This window comes from Thunnus maccoyii, chromosome 10 (genome assembly GCF_910596095.1).
Source record: "Thunnus maccoyii chromosome 10, fThuMac1.1, whole genome shotgun sequence".
NCBI classification, from domain to species: domain Eukaryota; kingdom Metazoa; phylum Chordata; class Actinopteri; order Scombriformes; family Scombridae; genus Thunnus; species Thunnus maccoyii.
In genome coordinates, this window is record NC_056542.1 from 7,541,946 (window position 1) to 7,566,563 (window position 24,618).

The following is a 24,618-nucleotide window of genomic DNA, read 5'->3' on the forward strand; positions in this document are numbered from 1 at the left end:
CATAATACGGACAACAAATCCGCATGCTAGTGCCGCAGGAGCCAAAAAACTTTGCATTGGCCAAATGTAATAAATTACACAGATGTTATGCAGAACAACTTTGCAAGCAAGCACACATTTACCAAGACTTTAACAACAAACAAACAACACTCAGTGTGTGGAAGAGTGTAGAGTGTGTAAGGAATTTAAATGTAAGATGACTGACTGACCGGAATATGACCCCAGATGTCCGAGTGTTGCATCGTGGGGGAAAAAAAGTACAACTTAAAAATGTTTATTTATACGATGATAGTAACATTGATAATGAGAGAGTAAACCAATTAAAGTTCAGGTTTTGCAAATTTTGGAGCCAAATTAGTTAATCACAAACAGATTATACATCAAAGACACACGGTCCGTCATATCTAGTCTTTTTAATTAAAGCTGATTATTAGTAGTCTGTATCTAATTACACTTTGAAAGGAGCTTTTCCTGCCTTGTCAGAGACTATACTGGCCAGTGTTAGACTTCCTGAAGTCACCTGAGACCAAAACACAAGAAAAAGCCCACTGGCATCGTCTCTCCTGCCAGCTCCACCCCACTTGCCCTCTGTCTGACCTCCCATTGAACTTCTATACTTTGACTTTTCTCATGAATCTGGACCTTTCGTACAGTATGGTCTCATTGAATCTAATTAGCCATAGCGGCATTTCCCACATCTTGTGACAGCTCGTACAGACAACCAGACCTCCTCCCTCTCTCCCTCCCTCCTCTCATCTCCCCAGACTCTCATTCTGCATCCAGCTCTTTGTCTTGGCGCTCTCCCATGCACCCCAGCTGTTTGGCCTGCAGTAAATGTCGCCTCATACAGCATACTGCTGGGATCCCAGCCGTTATGCATCTGGGGCCAAGCGCCGTCCCGATTATGGTCTCTCTAACCTTCCCTCTCTTCCTCTCTGTTTTGACCTCTCTGCCGTTTCTTCCTCCATCTTTCCTGTCCATCTTCTTCTCCTTCCTGCTATTAAGCTTCGCATCTTCCTTATTTTCTAATCTAATTGCTCCCATTCCTGAACCTAAACTACTCTCCCTTCCCGCACTCATTACTATACATCCTGATTGGCTGATGTTCCCTGACAGAAGCTGTGTGTGGTTTGTTGTAACACAGCTGGTTGCTCCCTGAATGAAGCCGTCACCAGCGGCTGTCTGCTGCAGGTTTTCCTCCCCCAGGGAGGGGTTGGGAGGAAATAATGCTGAGAAAGAGCTTTGCACGGTAACTCAGTCCCTAACTTTCTTTTTTTTAAACAGCCGTCCACTCACTGATTGCAGCTCATTAATGTCAGGCCCCCGTTCGCTCCACTTGGACAGTTAAGTTGAGCTGAGAAGGAATCTAAGTGTCAGAATGAAGAGAGCTGCTGTGATACAGAGCCTAAGCAATCAGCTCTGATTGGATTTTGATCCACTCTTATTAACTCCCAGATTGAGGGGATGGAGCGAAAAGCATGATGCTAATTGCCAAAACAAACCGGGAATGTTTTTAAAATCAGTGTTGGTATCTGAATTGCAAATTTTCACATGGTAATTTTTAATTTTTTTTTTAGCAAGCAATTTTACGTCTTGTCTTCAGTTCTGGCACCTGTCTCTGTTGTACTGTTGGTTTTTCTCATTAAAGAATGTGTGACATTAGGTAGATCTAGCTGTGCTGGACTCTTCAAACATGAATGGCACAGAAATCAAAAAGAGTCTAATTGTTGTGAAAAAGTAGTGTAATTCATGTTCTTGACGTAGTGGGACAGAAATAGTGCAAAAACCAAGAATTGCAGTGGAAAATGTTTCTCATGTGGTTTCCTTTTGTCAGTTTTGTTTTGAATCACTTGAAACTGTGAGCACAAAACATTTTTTTGCCGCTCAACCCACCGAGCTGCACGAAGAACAGGACGTCTGAGCTGTGCTAAATCGCTCTTAGTAACATTTTCAAATGTACTGTAAATGTCACAAAATTAAGTGAGGACAACAGGGAAGAGGAATTAAGAATTAAAGGGCTTTTGTAAAGGCTACGGTTAAAAAACAGCTTTTAGTAACAATGGGTAACACAATGTATTTAAATATATACACATATACTTCAGGGAATCAAGTTCTAAATGTAAATGTTGTGTCTTTTTCCTGAGAAAAATAATGGAATAATAATGGAGGTGATTGCTTTAGAGACACAGCTCTAATTTGTTTAGAATAAACATGTATAATTGTATAATTGAATTATGAATGTGAGCAGTGACAGCCTTGGCTGACAGCAACCCTGTTTCCAACCCAGTTTATACTCATTTGTATTGCCAAATGTTTGCAATATCATAATATTTGCTGTTGCAAATTAGTAATATATAAACGTAATTTCTAGGAGACAGGGTTGCCTACAGACAAGGAATACAGAAGATTCAAATGTAATAAACAGAAGTCACAGTCCTACTTGTTCTGTTTGGCAATCGAGTGAAACTTCAAAGTTGTTTCCAGATACAAAACAACACAGCAATGAGCAATGAGCAGCAAAAATGTCTCCAAATCAGATTACCTTTTCATTCGTTCCACACACAAATTGTTTTGTGTCACACGTTCTCTCCCTCTCTGTGTCTCTCAGGTGGGACGTCCACGTTGCGTCTCTCGTCAGTGCGGGAGCTGCCAGGCCAGCTGCAGGAGCTTTACCAGCAGGGCTTCGTTCTGGCGGCCGTTCACCCGTTTATCCACCCCTGTGGTCCAGAGTCCAACAGCCCACAACACCAGCTCTACCGGGCCATACTGGTCCGACTCAGCGACGGGTAAGAGCCACGTGAGATATTTAAATGTGTAATGGGGCCTCATGGCGGGATAGTGGTTAAGATGCATGTTGTATCCCTCTCCTCTCTCTCTCTCTACATGTTCCTATTGCTACCTAGAAGTCTTTTTAAATAATGTGTAATAATCTCAAATGAATAAATGGATGGAGAAGAAAAGAGTTAAAACTTTGGTTTCCAACCAGCAGTTTCTTGGGTTTAAACTGATTTTCAACCAGATGTTACTGAGATTCATATCTTTGGGATTTATTGAGATTTCACCCAAAAATTGTTACGACTCCTACTGAAAAAGAACACCATTTTCTTTTAAAATGACAACTGATAGTAATTGGTCCTAGATATATATACCTCACTTACAAATTTCCACAAGTTAACACAAAGGCTTTTTTGTAGTAATAAGCCTCATCCTCATCACTGAGATGAAAGGTTGTGGCAGTTAAAGGGAGAGGGCCTTTACTTAAAGTATTTTAATAAACTACGGCAAGGGTCTGGCCCTGAGGCAATCATCTTTCAGGGACCCCAGACTTCCTTGCTACACCCCTGAGAATAAGGCCATTGTTATCACAAAATGATGTAGCCATTATGGTCACTTAAGACAATGTTGAGATTACTAATGTCCTCTAATAGGTGTCATTATGCAGAAAAATACTTGCTTTATCTTCATGTCTTGAATGGTACAAAAATTATATGCTGACTGGTTTATTTACATACAGTATGTGTCAGAAATTATTTTGTTCTAATGTGGGATACATGCGAGGAGAAAGATTTCCACAACAGCGACAACCTAAGAGAATACAGTTCATGGTGCATGTCACATCAGTCCTACAACCTTTCAGTAACGCGTCATTATCTACACAAGAGCATCACAACATCTGTTTGTGGCTCAGCAAGCTGTCATATGGGCAGCTGCATTTGGATGTGAGTCAGCAATAATCTAAATCCTCTATCTCCAGCCCTTTCAATGTGCTGGTCATAACCAGCTGTATCGCCCAAAGTCACCGCCACCCCCTACATCTGCCCTCCAGCACTGTGCCCAAACCCCTCTGTCCAGGGAACTGTGGGGGTAGGCGCGTACCTCCATCAGGGCAGGACGCCAGGGAGTGGCTACAAGGCTGGTTGAAGGGCATGAAGGGGGACTGTTGGACAGTGGAGGGCAGGGTCATTGACTGGACTATTAACCATCAGGGGCTGAGCGTAAATAGACTGTTTCCATGCATTTTTTGTTTTATGGAAGCTGTGGTAACTTAGCTGTCAATGTATGACGTGATCAGAAAAAAAGTTGGTTTCTCATAAAACTTGCCTTGGGTGTTATCATTGTTTGTGGGACTACCAGACCAATAAAATATAAAACCTTTTGGCTATCTAACACAAGACTGGGCTAGTTTGGTGTCACTAGCCAAGGGGAGGCACAACTATGCCACCACTGCTAATGGTTTAGGTGGCTACATGCAAAGTACGTTAGCTGTATATAACTCATAAAACTTGCCTTGGGTGTTATCACTGTTTGTAGGACTACCAGACCGATAAAATATAAAACCTTTTGGCTATCTAACACAAGACTAGGCTAGTTTGGTGTCACTAGCCAAGGGGAGACACAAGTAGCCACTGAGCCACCATTGCTAACAGTTAAGCTGGCTACATGCAAAGTATGTTAACTGTATATAACTTATGCTTTGCTCATATCAAGTCCACGTAACTTGGACCTCATACAGACATGTACACACCTTGTTTTCATGAGTCAACATGAGAGGATTTTTGTGTCAGAGCTTCAGCTTCACACCCTTTACCAGTAAAAAACCTTTGTGTATCCATTTTTTCTTCATACTGACCAACTGTGTGAGCTAGCATTTAGCATAGTAACCCCATCAACTGAATATACACAATTATAACACTTTTGTTTTCTTTAGTGACAAACCATTCAAGGTGGAGAATTATTCGGGCTAAAGAAAAAATCTTTGAGGCTAAACCCCTGAATGCTCTGGCCAGGCGACGCCCATGGTGGAGGATGGATGTTATTGTTTTTTTTTTTTTTGTCTTGTCAGAATCCATCTTAAAAAAACAACAACAAAAAAAACACTTTCTCTCATGAGAAAAACTTTCATAGCTTTTGGGGAAAAAGCATCCGGGTTTGACAGGTCATGAAACCTGATCAGCTTATTCAGGACCATGTACTGTAAAGTCAGCTCAAGTAAAAACATGACAGTCAAAAAGATTGAACCTTTTTTTTTCTTTTGGTTTGTTTTCCTGGAAGTAGTGACATGCAGACAGGCGGTGTCCAGCAGCTAAAGCCCAAGTGGCTGCTCTGTCTGGCTCTGGAGCCCAACGAACATCCAAGCCTGTTTACCGAAACACTATTTCCTGGCTGCAGGGCATGGATGTGTGAGAGGGGGGTGTGTCTTGCCCCTTTCTGAAGAGGTTACAGATTCAGCTCTTGAACTTTTCACCTCTTCTTCATGTGTGTTAAGAGCTTCCTTGCCTTCACATACAAGCTCTTGTACATTTGAGTTTGTGGGTATTGGTATAGTGGTTGACATTGTACTGTTTAAATCTCTTTACCCTCCGCTGTTCCTGAGCAGAATTCACCTCAGATTCCTTAAAGCTTAAAACACATTCCTCAACGCTGACAAACCCATTCCTGTAATTTCTTCAGTGCTTAAACCCAACACCACTGATACTAATCTACATTGACATTTCAGTCATTTAGCTAACAGTCTCACCCACAGTGACAGTACAATGACTGCAGAAAACCAATACCTAATAATACAAGCAACCAAGAGTAAGGAGCGTAATAATCAGAGCAGCTGTTCCCTGACAATTCTGCTGCAACCACAGAGTGATCATGTAAGAAAAACAGCTCGAAAGACGGAATAAAAACTAAAGAGATACTTAGTTTTGTTGTTGTTGTTTTCAGAAAAAAATAATGAATAGAGTATCAGGGATGTGATTCAAAAGGGAGACATGAGGGAATCTTGGTGAAAAGATGAATTTAAGATCAGATAACATACGATGTAACTTTGTTGATCCTCATGGGAGAGCTAAGTAGCAACAGAAAATGTAAGGATTCAGTGTAGAAGAAGAAAACTAATGTAAGCAAAGACGGCAATAACAAAAACATAACAGAAGATAGGAGCGGCAAAAATAATACACTCAAAAAGTAGTAAATTAGAAAGGAAGCAATTAATTGGTTTGTGCAAATGTATGTGGATGATAATTTAAATTCTTCGGTGGTGGAGGAATGTGCAGAAATTGTGTCCTGAGGAAAAGCTGTTTCAAGTTTGTGCCAACTGTCTAACCTGCCTATTTCTTCCCTCCCCTCCCCCCCCATCCCTGCCGGTGTTTGTTTGAGATATCGGGGCTTGTTTTTCTTCTCTTCAGAAGAAACTGTTGGCTGCTTTTCCTTGTCTGAGAAACTACCTCCACAGTGTGAGATAATTCATCACAGCAAAACATGACAACTTAATTTTGCTTTGTCAAATTTTCTGTTTTATCATTATTTACTGTAATTTTGCCAGAGTTGAGCAGTGCACAGTGTTACGATATGCCCTGCTTACTGTCAATCACTTGACAGCCGCAGGAAGGAATGGAAGTCTCTGGCAGGCAAAAAAAAAAAAAATCTTTTAAAACTTGTTGCCTCACAGTTTTACTTCTCACAGCCTTGTCTTCTTATCTATCTAGGATTTAATTCAGGATGGCAGTTCATTAAAAATGAGAATGCTGCATTTTCTGATCTGACACCTCTTAAAGTCTGGTTAAGTTTAGGCAACTAAAGGTTAGAGAAAGATTAAGCTCATGGCTAAAAATAAACAATGTTGATTGTTGGAAGAAGAAGGGAACCAAAGTCAGACACCCCGACCTCCTCTTTAAGATATTTTGTGGCCTTCTAACAATGTCACGCTACCGCCTTTGCCTCTGAATGAGAATATTAATTACTTACACAGCCACATAAGATCGCTTCGTAACGCTAAGATAAGGTCGTTTGAACAAGTGACAAATGCTGTCATTTTTGGTGATCTTTCATCAAAATGATGTGTGAGTTTTGAATTTCAGGGAGAAAAAAAAAATGCAAATCAGTGCGCGTTTCCATCAACTGCCTTCATACAAGTATATTTAAGAAGATGTGAGAAGATTTCAAAACGAATCACATTGTCCAATAAAGGCAAAAATTGCCCAAAAAAATCTTATCACAGGTCATTTCACTGCTGCTTCCTACCTTAGATGACATTCAAGTTTTTCTTCCGGTTCACTTGGACCCTGTGGTGTTTTTATCAGCTTCTATAGTGATGAAGATAGAGGGCGACCCCCATTTGGATTTTTTTTTGTTTTTTTATCTTTTTTTTGTAGACTTTCTGATCGCAGTTGATTGTCACTTAACTATGAGTGGCAATATGACATGAATGTTTTGTACACACTAGAAATAGCACTTGCAGGCACTACAACATCAAGGTCAATCTATAAAAAATCTGTTTCCGTCTTTATCACAATCTCTCTTTTTCAATAAATCAACATTTCCACCTTAGTGAATAAATGCGTGTAAAAACAGATGACTGAAATGTATCTTTTATAGGGTTACTTTGGTGAAAACAAGGCAGCCAGCCCAGAAGGTCATATAGTTTAAATGCATGGCACCTTATCTGCCCTCCCTTCCTGCAGATCGTGTCCATTAGTAATCACCTCCCATGCTGCTGTATAGAACAATTCAGCTCACTTTCAGCATGCACAGACATTCATACAAACCATCCACTCCTTAGCTCTTCGCTGCTGCGAAACCGGACAAGAAAAATATTGATTCTGTATGAAAAGGCTACAGCTGAATGGACTGCATCTCTTTTTTTTTTTTTTTTTTCAAAGACATGCTTGCCTTGCTGCAGAGAAAAAGACACCATGAGGGGGGAGAGAGGAAGAAAAGAAAATCACAGTTGGGGTGTGAAGAAGTAGAGAGAGGAAGACAGAGAGAGGCTGAAAGGGATTTTTAAAAAGGAGAGAGAGAGATATTGAGTGAAAAGGGCAGAGGAGTCTACCATCCTTTGATGGCCCCGGCCGAAAGCGGGGCCCAGGCTTTATCTCCAGCGTCTGTCACCGTGGAGACAGCTGCTCACATCAGCACCAGCCCAGGGGAATCCAAATCTCAACCAGGGGAAAATGAGGGAAGAGGAAAAAAAAAAGAGAGACCAAAAAACGGAGCATCTCTTTTCCAGTTCCCTTTTGCTGTCAGATGCAGAAATCAAAAAAAAAAAAAAAAAAAAAGAAGAAGAAGACAGGGAAGGGTTGGGGGTGTTGCGGCGAATGGGACTGAAAGCATGACACCGAGCAGCCATTCATCCGTCGCTCCAAAACGAAACAGCTTTTGCAACCGCACTGAAACCAAAGCAAAAGTCGAAGTAGAGGAGCTGACTGGTTGAACAGCAGCTGTATATGCGTCTTTATTTAGCATGCACAGTATGTCTGTGGACACAAGCCCAGTCAAGTCTCTACAGTATTAGCCTCAGTGTGAAAGGCTCAGCCAACAAAGCACTTTACATGGAGGGGGTGACACTGCTGGAGTCTGTGCACAGTCAGGAACTACACAGAGGTTGTGTATACACAGCGGTGTGTCATCTGTAAATGTTTAGACACTGTCACCTGACTGACATATCTGGTTAAGTGGGTTATAACTTTAGAAACCTTAGACGGCAATTTGTCAGCCTCCCCGTTACAACCCTTCTGCGGGAAAGAAGAAGAAAAAAAAAAAAACTGCAATGCAGACAGAATGGATTGCACCGTTTGAAAATTTAAAATGTCAACTGTCAAATTTCCCAATGTTCAATTTGGTTGCGATGGAATAGGGTTACAGTTCAGCAGGCAATGTCTGATGGGATATATTCATCATTATTGGGTAATTGCAAGGAGCTCCCATGTGCTCAGGCAGAGAAAGAGAGGGATGGGTTGAGAGGGGAGGAGAAGGGTGGAGAGCGTGAGAGAGAGAGAGAGATGGATAAAGAGGAAAATAAAGAGGTAAGGACTAAAAACCATTAGAGGGAGATTCGCTCTGGTGAAATTATTCACAAACGTGTGAAAATGTGACATTAGAAGAGGTGTGCTGTATTATTAAAGCTCCATGGTGACAGAGTGCTAAACACAGGTTCAGATGCTCCCTGACTGGGTCGTCATAGCAATAGATGAGCGTAGGGTGAGAGGCCCGACACGGCTCTGCTCCTGATGCAGAAGACACAGGAAGGAATTCACACGTTCACTCATATTCACCGACTACGCTGTGAAAATCTTTTCATTCAGCCTTGACTTTCTTGCATGAAAGAAATTATGTACAGTAAGTGCAATTCAACTCCTCTCAAGAAATTTCTTGAAACAGGGAGACATTAAAGTAATACTTTAAAGCATTTTACAAATACCCACTTTGTTACTTTCCAACAGCGACTGCCTTTAAAAACAATCTAACCTCTTCACATTCTTCCTATGAAATATGCTCCTGCACAAGAAGTGATGCAGTTTTAAGCACTGACAAGTCACAAGTCTAAATAGGCAAACTGGTCTCTGAATGCTGACCATTAAAGTGGCACAACCTTTAAACATTTTTACTATCAAAGCTGTGTTAATTGTGTTTTTTAAGACAAGGTCCTTCCAATGCATAGACCTAATAATTAAATATTCAAGCTGTGTGGCCATAGGCGAAGGCAAAACCTTCCTGTCACTGTGTGTTTTTATTGTGTGTGCGTAATGTGTATAATTTTAGCCACAGTAACAGCTCTATAAATAGCAACGGTGGTCTGTCAGGAAGTTTTGGACAAATATTCACATTGTTTAGAGGATGAATCCTATTGACTTTGGTGATCCCCTGATTGTTTCAGCGCCTTAAAAAAAAAAAAAAAAAAAAAGTGGTTACCAATGCCATTTCCATCAGCATCTGCTATACTTTATGTTTAATGCAATTTAGAGAGAATCAAACGTGAGTATGGTAACATGCTAAACTAAAATGTTGAATGTTAATCATTAGCATCTTTGGCATTAGTGCTAGCAATCTAAGTGCTTTGCCACTGAATTTAACATTTAGTTCAAAGCACCGCTGTGTGTGAATGCATCCTCACAGAGTCACTGGCATGACTGTAGAGTCTTAGTCTTGTTTATCTGAGTCCAGGTCTGTTCAGTGCATAAGTCCAATAATTAAATATTCAAACCGTGTAGCCATGCAAAATCTGTCTGTCTGTATCTTATATATTTTTCATTGTTCTAACAGAGACTTGAATGTCTTGCTTTCGGGAGCGTAGTGACCAAAGAAAAGAACACCTATAGAAACTTCATCAACAGACACTTAGCACTCTATGTGTATGCATAAATGTCCTTTAGCAAGTTTCTTTTTAAGATTTAGAAAGACAAAGACATTTTTTGCAATAATACGTCAACATAACCCCCTCTCATACCTCAGTGAGCTCAGTGTAATTGGAAACCGCACATTTGAAAACGATGTAGCCACTACACTGCTAAAACAAATCCCAAAGCAAGCCATTAACAGGTAATACGCAATTAGTTACCATGTGAACGTTCAGCTCCACCGGGAGTGATTAATCCAACACAAGATGTTCTACAGTGAAACAAAGCATGTGACCCATCTGTGGGCAGACAAGGGGGGGGAGGGTAGCAGGTGTATTCACCCAAGAAGGGGCTCCAGGTAGGTGGGCGGGCAGGAAGGCAGGCAGGAAGGCATTTGACACTCGTCTAACCACACGAGGCCTCGGAGGTTGACAGCCGGGGCTGCACGCTGCATGAGAAGTCACTGTTTCACACACAGAAGATGGACTGCAGGTGATGCAGCTGCTATTTTTAACCCGAAGCCTCCCTCCAGGACTGAGCGCACCGTTTGAGTTGTTGTTCTCACCCACCTCTCCCTTCTCTCCCGTTCCAGCTCTCTGCACGCAGAAGCCTCCTTCCATTCAGAGTTTAATTCCAAAATGAGTTATTCACTGTTTGAAAAGAAGTGACACCTTCTCCGTGCAAAACATTTGATGGCACAGAGTGAAATCAAATTATAGTGTTTAAGCGCTAGTTCTTGATCTTAAAAAAGTCCTTCAAAAGGACTGAATTGTTTTCATTTTATAGATGGATCCTGAATGATGAACTGCAGTTTTAATTTCTCGTCAAAATGAATTTATATCAGTATGATAAATAGCTTTTCATTTGGTTCTTCCAGGCTGCCTCTTAACTTGCAGCAAGAGCAACACACAGGGGCACCTGTAGACTTCTCAGTACAGTATTACTAAAACATGTTGTACAGAGTCTATAATGTAAGTGTAATGATTCAGAATGGAAGACAAAAAAGTGCTCTGCGATTTACTACACTACAGTATATTCACTATACTGGCTGTCTCTCCTTCTCTCCGTTTCGTTCCCTGAAGTTGTGCCTGGAGCACAACCAAGCTGGTTGGTTATGATTGATGTTGCAACCGACGGGGGGATACATGCACCTTTTTGACAGTGCCACCAGGCTTCTGCCTTCGTGCCTCTGAATCTTATGACGCTGCGAAAAAACGACTCGGCTCACACTGCCTCTCGTAATGAATGTTTCACAGAGCGTGTGAGGTTTGTACTTAACGAGTCAGTTGGCCCAGTTTCTGTGCTGCTGTGTGCTGCCACAGCGATATACGCAGAGCGACGGGTGTCAGTAACAGCAGGGTAGAAGTGTGGTGTGGTCTGTTTTTAGGGGATTTTTGGGGATGAGGTGACATCAGTGAGGGCTATGGTGCTGTGAAACATACATAACGGTCTAAGCCTTGGTTTAAAGTGATAATGCAGTGATTGGAAACTACATTTTTTTATAGAGAGCCTGTGAGACTAACTGGGTGCTTAAAGTGTGAAAGATGGGTGTTTATCAGGCAGGGAGGGTTTATCAAAAGAGTTGAGTTGCATTAAGTTCCCCTAATATGCATGACATTTCTCCTGCATCCAAAAGGGGACATGGCAGAAAAATCACTGTGGTAATGCGTTAGGACCACACACACACACATGTTCACTCAAAGGGAGCCTTTGCATGAACTGGGAAACTGCATGCACAGGCTTTAATACACACATCAGCATGTATACACGCATCTCTTACCCTCCTTCTCATCAGGTGTCCGTGTAAAGCCAGAGCTCACGCAGAGCATACGCATTCCTCACACACAAACACACACACACACACGCACACCTACAGTACAGCATATGCACTCAGACTCTGTTGTACACTGAGGAAAAGGGCGTGTGGAGCTTCTTCGCCTTGTCAACAGGATGAGGAGCAGGGAGATGGAAGCTGGGGCATTAGTCTCCTCAGGGCTAGCTCTGGGATTTCCTCCAGAGGATAGAATAGGAAAATACAACACCATATAAATAGATTCTCCCTGCTCAAAATACTGATATGGCCTCAGCGGGGAGGGTTGAGGTGTGGGGGGGGGAGATGAGATTTGCATTGAATTTCCTGCTCTCTGTTTCTCCCCATGTGTTTTCTTTCATCCATGTGTATCTTTGCCTCACTTAAGTGTTTTATTGTATTTTTCTCTCGTCCCCCACTGGGCAACAATAACATTAACAAAGCTTCTTGATGCAGTGTAATTTGTTGATAGGGGGTTATTTTTGTATTAGAAATTTGGTGTTTTGGTCTCTTAATAGCACCATATCTGTGGATGTTTTATGTCTGTAATTTTATAATTTTAGGCTGTTTGTGAATGTGTGTTTGTGTGTGTGTGACTGTAAGGGTACCCTCATGTATAGTGAGCGTTTGTCCAGGAGGCTGACTGGCTGAAAGGCTGAAAATCATTGTCCTCTCTCTCCCCCACTGTGGTGCCTGCAGGGTGGAAAGGAGCCAGCCGGTCTGCCCAACGTACAAACTACAGCTGGAAGAATGTCTGTCTGCCGAGCAGGTGCCCACCCCAGAGCTCATCCAGGGCTACGTCAAGAAGGTAGGGCTGCTTTACAAATGCCAAGCTGAAGGTTTTGTCAGGTTGAGCCCAGCTGGAAGGAGGGATGCAGGGAGGAAAGAGGGGACTGGGAGATACAGAAGGAGGGAGGCAGAGAAACTGTAGTGGCTGTTATTCGATGTACACAGCTAGCTGCATATTCAGCTAGAGAGAGCCTAAGCAGACATTGAAGAATGTGAAAGAATGATGTCTCAGGACTCCAACTTCCAGATTGGTTTTGTTCAGCATGTCGCCGTGTCTAAAGGTTCTCAGAATACAATGTTTGAATGTTTACAACTGTATTTTAGTGAATCAAACACTTCGCTAAACCTGCAAGCAAGCACACCGCTGTCAGGTTGAAGCCTTTTAATAGCAGATTGTCACAAAATGCTTGGAGCGTAGTTGCCAATGGAGTATACAACATGTTGGAGTGTTGGAGGAGTGACAATAGAATGTTTTCTGTAGTTGCCACTTTTTCTTTGAAAATAAAAATATAAAGAAAACTTGGTGGTGGTGGTGTGTGTATTTTAGAGGATGCCAGGTATAATACAGTTGTAAAGCTCCTACTATTACTACCAGACATGTGCTTGAGGTGGATTATGATTTATTTCCTCTTTGTCCACTTGAGCCAAAGTAACTAAGACAGTGTCAACTTAGTCACCCAAAAGCTAAATCGATAAGTAGCATTGGTGGGAAGTAACTAAGTATATTTATGTATATTTAAGTACAATTTTGAGGTACTTTTTTATGCAATTTTATACTGTACCTCTACTTCACTTAATATCATAGTTTTTACTCCACTACATTTAAGGGACAGCTGGAGTTACGTATTAAGATTTTACATAAAAAAAAAACATATGATAAGGTTATAAAATATAATACATTGTTGAATATTAAACTAGTGGTTCTAAGCCTTTTTGTCTTGTGACCACAAAAGAGCAATGTCAAGTTGGCTCCTTGTCATGTTTCAAATGTCTGTAAGTTGTTAACAGTTCAACCAAAACCCTCTAATTAAAATAACTGGTCAACACCTAAAGATGTCAAATAACACACACACACACACAACCAATACAAATGTGTATAACAGATTTTTTGTTTTTTATTCTTCCCTCCAACATGTCATGACTCCTCAGATTTATCATTTGACCTTTTGAAGAGGGCCCACTGTGAACTCATTAGGTAGTCAGATCAGTCAGATAAACTAGCTGCAACCCGAGCAGCTGCAACAGTAAAATGCTGCTTATACACTGATGCATTATTGCAGTATTATCAATCTAATGTCATGTACTCCAACACTCACAGGGGTCAGTACTATTCCTTTAAATACATTTAGCTGGTAAGACTTTACCCAAGTAAGATTTTGAAGACATTTAATTGTATTTTTGCATTCATCTATTGGTACTTTTACTTACGTAAAAGATTAGAATAGTTCATCCAGCACTGATAAACAGTTTTGTCATGGCAGCACCCAGTATTTCCACATTTCCACATTTGTCAGTTTAGTGTCTAACTAGCAACAGTTTTTCATGAATGTCATGCTCAGGCAAGGCAGCATGAAGTGAGATGCTGTAGTCCTGGTTACCGGGCTCATTAGTGGAACAAGTGTTCAGAATAGAGGTCTTCATGGGTCTACATCCAATCCAAAACACACTTGTGGAAACCTACCTGAGCCCTGAGACCTGATGCATATATAGTAGTAGGGGACCTGAGCACAGTCAGACCTGATCGCCTGAAAGGGAGGACACTAAAACCAGCAGTAGCATGATGCTCTACCAGTTAACAAACAGCCGTGGTCTACTAAGAGCAGCAATACGTGTTATTTTTTTTGCACTTCACAGTTCACAACCTCCATCTCACTTCAAAAGAACAAAATTTTTCTCCTGCTATAATTATGATGCACCGTAAGCTGATAGCGAGTCCTCTCAGTTTTCATATTGTAACCATGACGATGAAACTCCCCTAACCTTAACAAGGTGGTAATTTTAACCAAAATCATGTTTTTTTCCTAAACGTAACCAAGTCGTTTTTGTGCCAAAACCACAATACAACATATTAATTTTGCACCAGTTACAGTTTTATAAGGCACAGATTAATGATTACATCTGCTGATAGAGGCGTCACATCAAAAAACACTTGTCGTTCTTGACTTCATTGTATTTCAACAATGTATTCTGTCATTTAATTTGGAGGACTCGTTGAATTAGATTGAATATAATTTGGACCTCGGTCGCGGATACAACTATAGGAACTAAGTGGACCTTTAACCTCTAATTAAGATCCTTGATTTAAGTGAGAGTAGCAAAGCAGCAATTTAAAATACTCCGTATTGAATTCAATTATATATATAAGTAAGTAAGTAAGTAAAGTTTATTTAATATAGCACCTTTCACAGAGCAGGTGAGGACAGAGCGAGAAGTAAGACCATAAAAATAGTACAATATAAGATACAATAAAAGAAAACAAACAATAAAACATAAGCAACAACATACCTTAAAAACACACAAAATACAAACACTAGACATGAGTGTTAGTCTTCAGCTGTTTTTTAAAGGCATCAACAGAGACTGCAGATCGTTAGTCTATAGGAAGAGCATTTTTGGGAAGGGATGAGTCATGGTTAGTTTTTTTCAGAAGAGAAATATTAAGTATTACCTGCAAAATTAGTGATGCATTAATGTTAAGCAGTATTTTAGTGTTAAGGTGGAACTAAACGTAACTATTGTGTATACTGTTGGGTATAATCTATGCCATGTATCATATTTTACAATGTTTCGCATGTAATTTTAATTTTTAATCGAGTAACTTTAGCTGTCAGATACTGCAAGTGCAGTGGAGTAAAAAGTGCAAAATTTTCCTTTGTGGAAAAGAAATGTAAAGTTGCACAAAATGAGCGAAAAGTACAAGTACTTACAAATAGTAGTAATTTAACAAGTAGACTATATATAAAGATAGATGTAGTGAGGTGTGAATGGGAGTTATTTGGAGCCAACATCTAGCGGCATCGATGACATTACACCTTAGATATTTCCACATTGGCTTCAGCCTCAAGCCGTCGTAGTTGCTGCTTGAATTTACCTGTATTATTTCAAATCACATAATCCAAAAATCTCCCTAATCTTCATTTTAGTTTTCAGAATCCATCTCACAGAAATCACACAATGTGAAAATCTAGTACTTGATTCATTTGCAGTTAAGCTTTAAACAGAAGCCGCACATTTACTGATCTAATAATCAACAGGCTCTGTAGCATATGTCTCTATTATGAATGCACCGCAGTAGAAAGCCTGTTTGAAACAGCACTTCAGATGACATATATATATATATATATATATATATATATATATATATATATATATATATATATATATGACGTTAATCCTTTTTATATTTCCTTTAGCTGTATATGTTTTAGGACTCAGTCTTGATGTTCTTTATGTTTTTAACTGTTGTCTGCAAAATGAATTGCCCCAGTGGGAATAATAGATTTCTACTCTTCTCTGATCCTCTGTTGTGAGCTGGTTACACTGCGTCGTCATGATTCAACCCCTCCTGCCTAATCTGTATATTATAGACCGTTATGATGGCCTTTGAAGCCTCGCTCCTGAACCTTTCTGTACATTTTGCCCTTTGATTAGTCATGCAACCGCAGTCCTGTAGGACCTCATTACTGTTGGTTATCATTTTAATCTACTGAGCTGCTACAGGCTTGCTGGAGGAGGAGGAGGAGGAGGAGGAGGAGGCCATGCTGGAAATCTATTAAAGGGAAGTGGACATGGATGAGCGGTAGAGGAGTGAGCAGAGAAGTCCATTTCCGTTCAGCTCTCTCTCTCTTGGATGCTGTTTCTCTCCCTGTTTCTTCTCTTCATATCCTTTTTTTCTCTCATTTTCTTTCCTTTCACTGTCTCACTGTCTCAATCTCTGTTGTTTTCCGTACGCCACTCTTCCTGTCATCTCTTCTCTTCCTCTCTCTGCCTTGTTCAATCTCTTTCTCCGCGGTTTTCATCTTGACCTTCAGACACCTCCTCCTGGTGCCACTTTAATAACTTTCGGGAGAAATAGGAAATGTGGTCTCAAGTCAAAATTGAAATGTTTTTTTTCCGCTGCAGGCTGTTGATATTCTGGTGCCAGAATAAGGGAAGCTAGAATATTTTTCATTAAGTTTGTACATGGCATCATTTTGGTTAATGAAGAGAAATTGTGATGTGATGCAAAGTTTCCCTTTTGACCTCAAAACCTAATTTATCTGACCAGAGGCGAAGCAACTTGTCTTTTAAATTGAGAACTTTAAAAGAATGCAAATTTTTTGAGCATTTATACAGTATGTGTTTACCCTTCATCTACTCTGTGTTAACACTGTAGACAGTGTATTACAATAGATCCCAATAGCGTGTAAGTCACATGACTCTTAAATAGCTGCAACTAAGAATTATTCTTATTTCCGATTAATCTTTCAACATCCAATTTTCTCCTTTTGTTTCTCTTTAAGTAGCTTTAAGCTTATTAAAGTTGTCATAACCTCCACTGTCTGACAGTATAGTAATGTATCATCTTGTTCCAGCTTTTAATTTTAGTTAGTTTACACTGAGGCAAAAACTCAAACACAAGACCATATATTTCAAACGGCTGCATTATTCTATCAGTTGGTAATATTCTAGATGTTTTGTGCTTCATTCAGTCCACCGCTTTGGTCCGGACTGAAATATCTCATCAGCTATTGGATGGATTGGCATAAAACTTTGTGCATGTTCCCCTGAAGATGATTTGTAAATGACTTTGATGATCCCCTGACCTCTTGTGCCACCATCAGGTTGACATTTCTACATTTACATTGTAGTAAATGTTAGCATGCTAACGTTAACGTTTTAACGTTAACTGCTAAACATCAGCATGTTAGCATGCCAGCATTGTCATTTAGCACCACCGTGCCTACAGTAAGAAGAGCCTCAACATAGCTGTAGACTCTTATTCTTGTTTTGTACACATTTTTCCTCAAAATTGAGCCTGACATATTTGATATCTTAGTTATTAATTTTACAATAATACAGAGAAAAGCAGCAAATCCTCACATTTAATAAGCTATACAACTAGCAAATGTTTGGAATTTCTGCTCAATAAATGACCTACAGGACTGATCAATTATCAGAATTGTTGTCCATTAATTTGTGTTGGTTAGCTAATCTACTAATATCTTAATGATTTAAATAGTTAATAACCTGTTTACATTTAATTCATCTGAAAGTAAAAAGGGAAACCTAGTTATTTGTGAATATGAAACTATATTCGGCTCTACGTTTGACATCGCACTTACATATTTTGTGTTTTAATTCTCATTTTTTATACGCCCATATTTGTCATTTATCTACAATCTTGATATAAATCATGATGTTGGACCGTTATCAGGATGTTTCTGGAAAAAGAAGTCTAATCTGAATGGTTCTACTCTGTCAAACAAGGGGTTTAATAAAATGATAATAATAATCATAACAATGGTACTGAAAATAAATTCATCATTACAGCCCACAATCTCAATCTACTTGTGCTATCAACTGCACCAACATTAGACAGTCGAAGCCATTCATCTCTCTCTCACTGACTGCCTGCATTACCATTAAATGAGATACAACAGTTGCTCCCTTTTATCTCAGCAATTCCATTTCAACATATTGGTATGGGGAATATGATGTGGAAGCACCCAGAGAGCGTTCACTGATATTAAACAATATGGCTGGAAACAATGTGACTGTTTTCCAATTTAATTTCATAGTGAATAACCTGCAATTTGATTTGATTTTTATTCTTTTCCCCTCACTGTGGCTCAAGATAGAGACGGGTGCCGCCTTGGCTTGGGTGGGTGAGTGGGTGGGTGGTTTGGCGGCGGGGTTGTTTGGCGGCGGCGGGGGGGGGGGGCAGAAATGGAGAATGGCATCATTAACATTCTCTGACAGTTAACGTTTCAATCTCGCTCCGTGGCAAAATCCCAATATTGACATAAAATGCCAGATGACAATAAGACAGAGGGAGAAAAAATGGGAGCGCTGGATTTGGGACTCGGCCCGGGCCTGGGTTGTGGTCGCTCCAGTCTAATCAACAACTGTGTGATTGGAGAAGCTGCTGAAAAGGAACGGGCAGAAAATAGGGGTTGGTTGAGGGAAGAAAAAACAAAGATCCAAGATGCACACCGTGAAAAGTGTTGAGGGAAAAACAATTCCATATCAAGATAATTGATTTCGAACTAATTCTTAAAGTTTGGTTTCAATTTGAGATCTGTTGGGAAATAACTTTCTGCATATGTTTTGCTTCATAGGTCGTTATTTTGCATCTTGTTTTTACATTTTTGGCTGAAGCTTGAAACCCAAAACTAATGAGTGCAACAACAGCTTCACATGCAAAAACACATGCAGTCAAATCTAGAGCCGCAGCTGACAATTATTTTGATTATCGGTTCTCTGCCATACACTTTCAGGATTAATCATTTAGCCAATTAAATTTCAAAAAGTAGTGCCTATTACATTTTCTCAGAGCCCAAGGTAACATTGTGAAGTTGTTTGTTTTGTCTGAGCAACATTCCCAAATTCAAAAATATTCAATTTACTATCATATATGACAAAGAAAAGTGGATGAATGACAGAGAATGTTTGGCATTTTGCAAATTAGCAGCAGCTGTGTCAGTAGCATTTGTTGCTGTCTTTCTATCTTTTAATTATTAAAATTTTTCCCATGTTTCCAACAGCAGATCCAGGATGCTGCTGACCAGGGGGTGATGTTCGTGGGATTTGTCCAGGAACCGTACGGAGCGCCGTGCACCACGATCAGAGAACCAGACACCCCCTCCCTCTCCCTGCACTCCAGCCCCAGCTCTGTGCTCGGTTCCCTGGGCAGCTGCAGCCCCTCGAACCCCTCAAGCCCCACGAATCACGCAGTACCTTCAACTCAAGAGGATGCAGCGAACAAAGAGGGGAACAAGGAAGCCTCATGTGAGGCAGGGGTAGAAGCACCGGGTGAGGAGAAGAACGCGAGTGGGAACACTGGGAATCATTCAGGGAGCGGAAAGGAGGGCAGTCAGGTCGAGGCCTCGCCTGCAGCGTCTCCAATATCAGAGGGAGATCTGGAGCGCAGTGAGGAGCTGACAGAGGAGGAGTCGCCGTGTCACAATAACAACAAAGACGCTGGCACAGAGACAAAGGAGAGGCCGAGATACCGCCTGCGGAGAGGCGATGGTGAGTGGTCTCCATGGTTACAACAATCATAAACTAAAAACGATGTGTTAAGCAAAAAACCATGTAAATTAGGACTGTAAAGCTCGTACATGCGGGGAAAAAAATTGGGTTTGGGGGAAAAATTGGGGACAAACAGTAGTTCTAACAGTAGGTGACAAATTAAAAAATAATTGGGTAGTGATAGTGGCTTGTGTCTATCAAGTGTGATATAGGTCACCACTAGTTTGATTTTCACAAAATTAATGACTATGTTAACATATTTTTCAAGCCCATATGCCGTTTTTCTTTTTTAGTTGTTGCAATCATTCCTCCTGTTCATATTGGCTTTGTGTTGCTATCCTTCCACTGCAGCTCATTTCAGAAACACACTGAAGCACAAAGAAGGGAATTTTATTCTAAAAAAGATGATTCCCACTTGATTTGTCTAACTCAGCAGACAGCAGAACCTTCACACATTTGCTTTGACCAAACTTTAAAATGCATTTTTGTGCAGAACAAGGACATTAAAACCACATGAGGAATGGATCATTTCACAGCCAGTATGGAGAGGAGGAACAATTTCAGCGACCAAAAACTATTTGATTGTACTCATGGGTATGTGAGTGTTGTCTTAAGGCTTTCAAAAAAATGTGGACTTCACCTTTAAGGGGGTGATTTTTGCATTTTGTTCAAGGTTTTAACATATTTCACTTATCTGCCAGTTTGTAGTACCTGAGGCATTTTATTCTTTTACTCAAACACACCACTGATCCAATTTTTATAAAACTTAAAGGGAGGGAAAACTCATGTACTGTAGGCCAGGGGTTTTCAACCTTTTCAACTTAAGGCCCATTTCTGATTGTTAAAAATTTCCAAGGAGCACCTTCCCAAATAAATGAGAAAAAAACATAACATGACAAAAAGGAGAAAAAATAAACAAGGCTGTAAATATGTGTTATGCCACTGTCAGCTGTAATGACCAAAACAAATATTCTGCTTACCCTCAGCGAGGCACTTTGGCTTGCTTCTGGGAAATAATGAGATCAAGTCATGGTGGGATTGGCGAGAGGCTTACACGCAAAGTAGCATTCAAAGTCGCTTTCAGTTTGTTCCTTGCCTTTTATTTTGTCACAATGGAAAACCCTGACTCACAAAAAATAGGTGGTGGTAAAAGGCAACGGAAATTTGATTGCCCGTTTTAACAGAGAAGGTTACTGACTGGCAGCCGGTATCCAGAATAAAGCGAGGTCAACTTGTGTGAGCTGAAGCTTCAGGCTGCTGTCTGCTAATAGTTCCATCAGTTCGTTCTCCATCACAGTGGACAGAGCCATGTTTCCTGAGGCAGGATCCACAGAGAGAGCTAGCTAGCGAGCTAACAGTGACAAAACACGTTTATCTCCATCTGATGATGTGTTGTGATTGGCGTGGTGATATTAAAACGTGACTGGTCATTGAAATTATGCGTTGTTTTTTGACATCTGGATGAACAGACCCTTTAAGGGAAGTTACACTAATTGGCCCATTGAGGTCGCTATAATTAAATGTCACAATTTCAAACTTTACAAGGCTTTAAAACAAGACGAGACTCCAAATGACACGAGACCTGCTACTGCAACACAAATCCAGCTATCCTTACAAATTACACAGAAAGGTGTAATGAGAGAATGATAATTAAGATAATTAAAGGTCAAAACTGCACCACCACAGGCTCAATGCTAATGTAATTTAAACCGGTGCTCAAGACCCTTGCATCATTCGTGGGCGTTGAATGAATGTTGTCTCATCATTTAACAATTCCCAAGTAGTCGAGTCAAGTCAAATCAAGTTATTTTTCTTTGTATAGCCCAATCACAAATTTACCTCATGCAAAATTCAGACAGGACCTGGGTCACGCAGCTCTTTTTGTGCTTCATTTTTATACACAGTCACACCTGTGAGATCCCTCATCAAACCACAGTTTAGTACTCGTCCCAGAGCACCTGGAGCAGTCGGGGGTTAAATCATGCAGTCAAAGCCATTCAATGTGATCTGTAGCTGTTTGTGTCACACATTCACAGAGATTCAAGCTGACAGCTTCTAATCTTTAGCCAATATCTGTCTACATACAGTATCAGTGTAACTTGGTGTTTTGGTTTCATTTGAAGCCATACCTTTTGGCTGTTTAACTAAAGAACAGCGTGGGGCCATAGATCCCTCTTGAAACACTTGGCAACTGTGGAGGTGTCATTTCCTGCTATTGCCTCAACGTTACACAACAATGTGCTGCCTTGGGATATAATCCTCTCTATCCGTTACACAAAGGGAATCGTCTTATAGCTGTGGCGCATACAAATTCACACTCACACTCAGCTGATGAAGCAGAGAGTCTATGAAATTCACCACAATGTCAGGTTTTTTCGTAGGCTGCACATTTTCATGGCTCGTTTCCTGTCTACCCAGAAAGTGAGCCATACGTAGCTACACCTCTGAGTTATTCATGACAGCCCCCTTTTCTGTGGGAATCTAGATGAAATTAGCACAGACATTTATAGTTTCGGCTTTATTTGAGCATTTCGGATTAACAGATGGAGACACCCACTACTATCACCCTATAGTCTTTCCTCCTCTCACAGAGCCTATTTGTGATATGTGTCAGTGCAATGTGCAAACAGTGCATTAGACACACGTCCCAGTGGGAGTGTTAGCGTGTGTGTGTTTATACTGTATATTTGTATGTACAATGTGCACTGCGGTTAGCTTCAAAGTGCCTAATATTAGGTGTTGCATAATGAATGTGGTCTTTTGTGTGCAGATGCTTATGTGCTTTTGTTTGCACCTGTGTTTATATGTGGATGTGTGCGGTAACTCACTCTTGGCATCACAGCAGACCACAGCCCACTGGTCCATCTGGGCTTCCCAACAGTGCATTTTGCAGTAAGATAATCCCCCACTGCCTCGTCCTCTACCTCCCTCTGCTTCACAGCTCTCTCTACCCCCACCTTCATCCCCCTGAATCTTTGTGACAACGCCAACAGCGCCGGTGTAGCAGCCAGCCGGGGTGGTGGGAGAGCCTGCCAAGCTCCCATGTCCCTCTCTACTAATGCCCAGTCTGCCGAGGAGGCCCAAGAGTCTCGGCTGCTGCTGGCTTGTCCGCGCTAATCCTCAGATCTTGAGGTGAATGCCGTGCAAGTGTTGGCAGTGAAGTTGGCAAATGTCTGTGGCTTACAGTCGAAAGAGGAACACCATCCCTGAGACTGAAGCTCTGATAGACACAGAGCTCATAAGGTTTGGATGTTCAAATGCTTGGATGGTTTGAGGGAAAGGGATGCTTTGAGGGAATTCTGGGGGAAGAGTGAATTGAAAGGAAAGTGTAGCATGGTAGTGACAGCTGTACAAGCATGTTTATCTCCTAAAAATTACTTTCATATACGATTAAATTGCATTTGCAAAAACATTTTGTGGGAAATGTAATGCCTCCCAGATTATGTTTTTAGCTATGCTGGCAGCATGGCTCTAAGGATGGCGAGGCCGATCAGTCATTCAATCCACCACTTTGGTCCAGACTGAATCTTAATGACTTTGATGATCCAATAACTTTTCTTGCGCCACCACCAGCAGGTCAAAGTTTTCATTTATCTTGACAAATGGATTGGCACAAAACTGTGTGGAGAATATAAAGCGTGAAAAGGCCTGATCACATATGGTGATGGGTGAAATCCGACTTTGAGCAATAAATCAAAGTGAACATGGTAAACATTATACATGCTAAACATCATTATGTTAGTGTTGTCATCATGAGCGTGTTATCATGCTGACATTAGCATACGTACACCACATGTGTGCAGTATAAGGATGTCACATTTTCTGGATTGTGAAGAAAAAACTAAGCATAACTGAAGCAATAATTATATTCCCTTTCACTTGTATCTGGCAACGAAAAAAAAAACCATGTGCAATCAAAAACACGTGTTTTAGTGCTTAAAATATCTGTCTTGATAAAAATGCATTGATTGAATTTCTTGTCATGATAAGTTAACAAAGCTGCAAACACATGCAGAGCTTTAAACAAACAACATGAAATTAAATAAGGAGCTTTATAATCCTGACTCATATCTTTATGAATCTTCAACATCTTAGTCAAAGTACAGAGGGAGTCTTTTCAGCTGCTCGGTTTCATCCTTGAGATCAGTGTTATCTCAGTTCTGATGGGATGAGTGTCCAGCTTTAGATTATGGAAACAGACGTTGAAATGATGACGTGTCGTGTTGGAAAGCCACGCCGCTATAAGATCATGGCAGGGTTGCTGCCGTTGACCTCGTCATTTGGAGAGCTGCTCTCCCATCAGATAAACTTTTGAAGCAACATGCTTTCAAAGTCCTAACAACACTCATGCGCTCATTTTCTTGTTAGCTGGCCTGCCAACGACAACGAGAGTCAGGTTAACTGCGCAGACTATTCTGAGAGGCTTAGCTGTCGTCTGTTGATGTAATGAATTTATGCGATTAGGTTCAAAGGACATAGGCATGCTCCTCCGTGTGTATGTCTTTGTGTGTGTCCGACACGAGGATACTCAAATATAGCGATAAATATTAAATTACAGAGGCATTAAGTCATATTTTACTGCCTCATAGCACAAAAAGAGCCATAATATTTATTTTGTCTTTATCTGTTCACATAATTGAAATACCATGGTAAAATAAAACATACAATTTAATTTAGGACTAT

General features: G+C 40.7%; 1 protein-coding gene across 2 annotated transcripts in view; it reads left to right on the forward strand.

Moving 5' to 3' along the window:
* Nucleotides 1–24,618, forward strand: part of LOC121906116 (raftlin-like) — a 105,803-nt gene that overhangs the window by 40,780 nt on the left and 40,405 nt on the right. The window contains exons 3-5 of one of the 2 annotated variants that reach the window (XM_042424791.1): nucleotides 2,609–2,786; nucleotides 12,613–12,721; nucleotides 19,452–19,935. In XM_042424791.1, the coding sequence (XP_042280725.1) occupies nucleotides 2,609–2,786; nucleotides 12,613–12,721; nucleotides 19,452–19,935 (771 nt within the window). Of the gene's footprint in view, nucleotides 1–2,608; nucleotides 2,787–12,612; nucleotides 12,722–19,448; nucleotides 19,936–24,618 lie in introns of both variants that reach the window. The other variant, XM_042424790.1, reaches the window with a different exon arrangement.